General features: G+C 35.0%; 1 protein-coding gene across 3 annotated transcripts in view; it reads right to left on the bottom strand.

The window, feature by feature from the left end:
- Positions 1-2997: 2997 nt before the first annotated feature.
- The window catches only part of TBC1D19 (TBC1 domain family member 19), a 52548-nt gene continuing 49545 nt past the window's right edge, over positions 2998-6000 (bottom strand). For all 3 annotated transcript variants that reach the window (XM_075024165.1, XM_075024182.1, XM_075024174.1), the window contains 3 exons: positions 5437-5552; positions 4377-4447; positions 2998-3374 (listed from right to left, as the gene is read on the bottom strand). In XM_075024165.1, coding sequence (XP_074880266.1) covers positions 3300-3374; positions 4377-4447; positions 5437-5552 — 262 coding nt within the window. In that variant the 3' untranslated portion in view covers positions 2998-3299. The remainder of the gene's footprint in view (positions 3375-4376; positions 4448-5436; positions 5553-6000) is intronic.

The following is a 6000-nucleotide window of genomic DNA, read 5'->3' as shown; positions in this document are numbered from 1 at the left end:
AAAAATTGTTCTTTATCTATAAATATGGAGACAGTTGGTTCTTGTACTAAAATGTCTTGTTTATATTGATTTCAGATTGGGAAGAACAGAGCAAGAAAAACAATTTGGCTAAATTGAGCCACTGAAGGTTCAGCCGAGCCTGTTTAAATCAATGTAATTATCAACTTAGATATGATTCTACTGTCAAAATCTGGCCATTACTTAAAACAGCAAAAAAAGAAAAAGGAGTTTTAGAAATTTGGAAGTCAAATGATAAGACTACAGACATCAGCAGGTTTTAACTGGTCTCTAAAAGTAAAGAATTAAAATTTAAGTAATTGATACTACCTATGTATACAAGAGAAGTATCTAGCTGTACGAAAGAAACCAGTTATTTTAGTATTTTTTAAAAATATTTGAAATGAAAGAGTGTTATTTAAGCAAGGGAGATTAAAAATACAAATATCAGCCAGAATCTGAAACACAATATTTTACTGGAACTAAACTGAGAAACTGAGGGGAACATGAAAACAATACCTCTTCAGTAAAAGCAAATTTTTTAAAATAGACTTTAGAAAAAGATATAAAGATCTAACAGTATACTTGAAGTCTAAGGAGAGGATCTGGTTCATTGTTAATCTCATGTTAATCTCATTTTTAAAGAAAGAAAATTTTAAAGAAATTATACTCATTATTCCTGTATACGTGTCTCTCCATGTGTATACGCATCTTTACATGTCTCAAAACGGTCAACTTAAACATCTGACAAAAGGCAGCAGAGGTCTTCAAGAGATTTGCTGCTACAGCTGGTCCGTACGATAGCTGGCTCAAGAACTGCACGCAGTCTGTGAGGCCTTTGGCCAGCCCTGAAGCAAGAGGCACAGCATCACCCCAGCCAGGCTGACGGAGCAGCCAGCCTGGGCAGTCAGCACGAGCCGTCTAGCCGAAGACGTGTGTTGACCCACACCAGCCGCAGAGCGTGAGGTCGCCTCTCCAGCCTTCAGGAGAAACGAGGGCGGAGGTCAGGAAGAGGAGTTGAAGTACTCCAGTGGGGAAGGCAGAGGGGACACAAGGGAGACGCGAGATTGTTAGGATGAATAACAAGATGCCAAGTCAGAGGAAAATGGACCACGTTCTCTTAGTTATAGAACTGCTTGTTCGAACAAGAACCCAACAGCCTCCATCTCTGCCTACTTATAACATTTTCAAAACTATTGAAAATGAAAAAAAAAAAAGAAAAAATACTGCTCAAAAATCCCAATATGGAATGGGTTAGGGTAATGTTCAGATTCTGCGCCATGTACTTACTTGCACAGAGTGATGGGAATTAGAGGGTCAGCAGGCCTCTAGGGAATCTCCCTTGCTATTTAGTAAATACTTTTAATTCCCTAAAAAGCCACGGTAACCTTGTAATGACCTTACTGAGCCACAATCCTTGTGACTGCTTTGTAACATTATGATTTCTAAATTGCTACCCAATCTTATGGATTTTAAAAACTGCAAAATGCTGCATTTTTAGAGATGCATTTTTAAGGTGCATTATGTGTTGTTCTGAAGATGAAATAAGGTCTTGCGGTTAATACACAAACTGAGCATCCTGAAGCATAAACAGGAATTCAGGAGAGAAGAGACTGCTCAACCTCTTTTAGGAATTTACTCTGTAATCTTTAGCAAATCACTTAATCTTTCTATGCCTCCATTCCCCATATATAAAACAGGGTAATACTTGCTGTAAAGAGGAAAGCTGTCACATGTCCTCTTTCTAAAAACTAAATTTCATAGAAAAGCTTCTAGTTAAACAGTTAAAACAATTTCTTGCAAATATTAAGGAAAAGATTGATTTTCTTTGTTATCCAGAACAAAATTTCCCCAAATAGTCTCATTCAGTACATCATATCTGTTAAGCAGTTTGGTTAGTTATATAAGAAGTGATCATACTGAGTCCACAACTTTACCTTTTTTAAAATTAGCCTTACAAATTTACTAGCAGTCTATAAAAGTTCAGTAGGTTTCTTTTAGTTCATTATCCTGACAGAGACAAGAATCACAGACATAAAGCTCATAAAACTACCTGAGACTACAGCTTAGATCACTTTTCTGAAAACTTTTGAGCGAACTATGAAGGAATCATGGTTTTACTGTCATATATTCAGCATGTATGACAGATGATAACAACTACATGTATGTAAATTAGGCAAAGATAGAAGTCCTATGGCAAACACAGTGGCTGTATTACCAATTATGTTCTTTTGACTTTGATCCTTTTTCAGGTAATGATATGCTTAATCAAATCAGATTATTGATTCCAACTTTGGTATTAAACAAATCAGCAGAAAAAAATGGAACACCTCACAAAAAGATATGATCGTTAACAGACGATGAGCCAGCCTGACAGTGTAGTGACAATCCGTCACACATTGATATGAGTTTGGATTCTGAACTGAAGCCTGAGCTGTTGAATCAGAGAGGCTGGAAAACTGGCAAAGGCATAGCACCGCTCTCCCAAAGAGGGTGTGGGGCACGGCAAAAGGCCTCTTGGCATCGTTCTCAGGGGAATATTTTGGCTCATGCAAGGACTGGCTCCAACAAGTTCTGAAGGAAGCTATGCTCAGGCCTTCTCTGCAGGGGAACATATTTTATGACACGGGGCCTTTGATGGGACTCTGGGTAGGAGTTTAGAAGACACCTGAGATAGCTGTATACCTAACCAGAGATGAATGGGGAATGCGTGACTACATCTCTGTGTATGAAAAGAATAAACGGAAGTAGCTAACATGAGAAAGAAGATGGAGAAAATTTCTGTGAAGAGAATAAATAAGATAGAGATAGCAGAACTGGTGTATGATCCTATCTTTTTCTTAGAAAATGAGAAAAAATTCTAGCAAATTTAAGTCCTTTATTTTCTCAGTCGACAGTATTTGAGCTGATATCCTCTAAGCTGTGAGCTTGAAAAAGTAATTTCATATTAAAGGAGAGCTTTTAAAACTCTGACATTAACATCACAAAACTCAGATCACACATTACTTTTACTTTATTTAATTTAATATTACATGCATTTCAGACACTCATATTGTTGTTTGCACAACTAGCCATTCTCAATGTACAAGTAATAACCATTGCTGTTACACTGAAATTCAGTAGCATGCACTGCACACACTCATGTGCAAAGTTACTGGTTTTAGTTAGAAAATTTTAAGATCATGATTGCTAAATGAATATTATACATACAGTTTAATTTTGGTTTTATGCAGACATTGCATAGTTGATGATCGGCTTCTCAAGAAAGACTGGAATTGTGGTACCAGTATTGTTGAAGCAGATCAAGTGACAGTAGCAAACAAGAAGATTTGAAGAAGAGGCATAACTTTCAGGGTTGAAAGGTCAGCAAGTACAGCCTAGGATAAAAACCAAAAAGGCTTGTTAAACCTGACATTTGAATCAGATTTCTTTAAAGCAAGTCAAGAAGTCAGAAAAAGATTAAAATACTGACTACAATACTAACAGTAATTAGATTCAGACCTGGCTAGAAACAAATTATGCTGTTTTATGTTAGTGCCTTATTGTATTATTTTTTCATTCTAACATTTCAAAGAAAAAGCATATGTTTATGTATATAAACCGAGGAACTTTATTTTAGCCTTTAGCCTTACTTCAAATATACATGGCATCATGGGTGAATAAGGGGTCTAACATTTCAACTTGCTTCTAAAAATAACTGGGAATTAAGAATCCTTATCCTGTGGCTTGGCTAGTACTTGTGAAGTAAGTCCAATGTAATGACTCAAATAGTCAATGTCTTCTCATGAAAGTAGGTTTAAAAAAAAAAAAAAAGAGTAATCACAAGTTCTCAAAGTTAAAAAAAATACATCACCGGAATTTGGGGAAAAAATATATTTTAACAAATGACTAGAGATAAACAACAATAATCTTCATCTTAATGACTTAATTTTCTTCATTTCCCATGGCAGTACTCATACTGAAATTTCAGATTCAATATTGACAAAAGTAATCTTGTAAAATCTCTGTAATATCAAAAAGCACAGAATCAACTACATTAAAACGTGCTGAGAAAAAAGGTATAAACCTCTACAATATTTTAAAAACAGTATATCCCACAAACACACATTATATACTAAAATAGAAAAAAAATCTAATTGTACAAAATAATTTGATAACACTGCATTTTTGTCGCAAATGTACTCTTTTATTTCCTTTTACTCCGGAAAAGCAGTATTACATACTGCATGTTCACAATTTCCTTAGTTTTTTTATCTAAGGTAAGAATTTAGGCAGAAAGATTTGCACTATGTACCACGTGCCATGTGAAGCTTAAGTTACTCTCATTGGCAAAGCATCAGAAACTATTTCAATCTCCTCTAACTGAAACTTATCCTTACTTCAGCTGCAGCCAGTGATGTCACCTCCATCAGGTTGACTGCTCGGAAAGCAAACACAGCAGCTGCCAGGACTGAAAGAAAATGCCCAAATATTTAAGTTGCTGACCTGTTAATTAGTGGTTAGAATTAATCTTGATGTAAAATACCAATTTTCACTCCCCTAGAGTAACTATTTTGATTCTGAAGAATAATATACAATGGATGGCTGTGTTTGAGTTTCTCTGGCCACTTTTTAAAATGGACAAGAAAACCACAACATTCTTTCAGACAAGTCTGGGTGAAAACGCTTGAGTTTAAGATGACTAGCTTTTAATTAAAAGGGACAAGGTGATTTACAATTAGTTAGTTTCTAAGCCAATAATTCTAATTTATTTAAACAGCAATATTTCAGTTGTGAGTATTATATAACATTTTAAAAAGTTCATTTATTTTGTACTATCTTATATAATTATATCTCTCTACATAGCTGTCTTATACGTACAAATGGACCCAAAATCTTTTCTCTTCTACTCACCTACTTCGTATTTAAAAACTGACCCAACTGAAGATACATGTCTTCTTTAGAACTCCCATTTTAAACCTTGCATAAATCTTAGGACACTATTTCCTTTATAAAACGTAAGTACAAAACTTTCAAAGTCTCTTAAAAGATGGGACTTTGAAAGAAGAAATTCAGCAAAATCAGGGTAACTCTCAGTTGCTGCAAGTACTGAAGAAGTATTTGCCATAAATGACTAACATGAATCTTGTATTTTGTGAAAGGTGAACTAATTTATTGTTACCACTGAAACTGGGAGAACATCCTATGTTCTGTTCAGAGCGCGCTTAGCATTTTTGGAGTGCTATCATAAAAAAAAATTACCTTGCATACTTTTGTTAGAGATGCAGTATTTATGCAATTCTAGTTTTCTAAAAGTTACACTCTTTGACACATATGTAATCTGCTTTCAGCATTCAAAGAACAACTATTTTCTTCTTGTCACAAAATACATTGAAGCTAACATGTATTTGCCTTACATGCACCTGGATATAACATGTTTTGTAAAAATAATTCTATTACCAGCAAGAATTTCTAGAGAGTTGTATCCCAGGATTCTGTCCCACAGAAGCAAGAGCTGATCTGTAGCTAAATAACCAGAAAATGCTCGTACCATCCATTTAAATGAGATTCGTAGCCTGAAAACAAGTGATAAACAACAGTTATTATATTTCTGTCTCCCATAATGATCAGACAGATCCTCTAGAAACTGAAAATATTTCATTATTCTTCTGCATTTCTCTTCTGGGAAGAATGGCCGTTTTCTCTTGCTTCATTAATAATCAGTATTTTCCTTTGTAACAGCCATCAGAAAACTATTTAGCATCTCATTTGACAAAATACTAATATAATTAAAATATTCTGGCCAAACAATCACATTAGAGGGATCCTCAGCTATTATCACCCCCAGTGTTTCATCCTTTCTCCTATTATGCTATTATGATGGATACCAATTACAACAGCAAGATTTTCAGGTTCTATTGAACTTCATGCCATAAGTACACTATAGAATGACAGCCTTTTGCTCTCTCTCCCCTTCCAGTAGCTTCTGCTGTAAATAACATATCTCTGTGTCTTCTGTTCCCT

This window comes from Buteo buteo, chromosome 1 (assembly GCF_964188355.1).
Source record: "Buteo buteo chromosome 1, bButBut1.hap1.1, whole genome shotgun sequence".
Taxonomy (NCBI): domain Eukaryota; kingdom Metazoa; phylum Chordata; class Aves; order Accipitriformes; family Accipitridae; genus Buteo; species Buteo buteo.
This window is presented reverse-complemented; position numbering and strand designations above follow the sequence as displayed.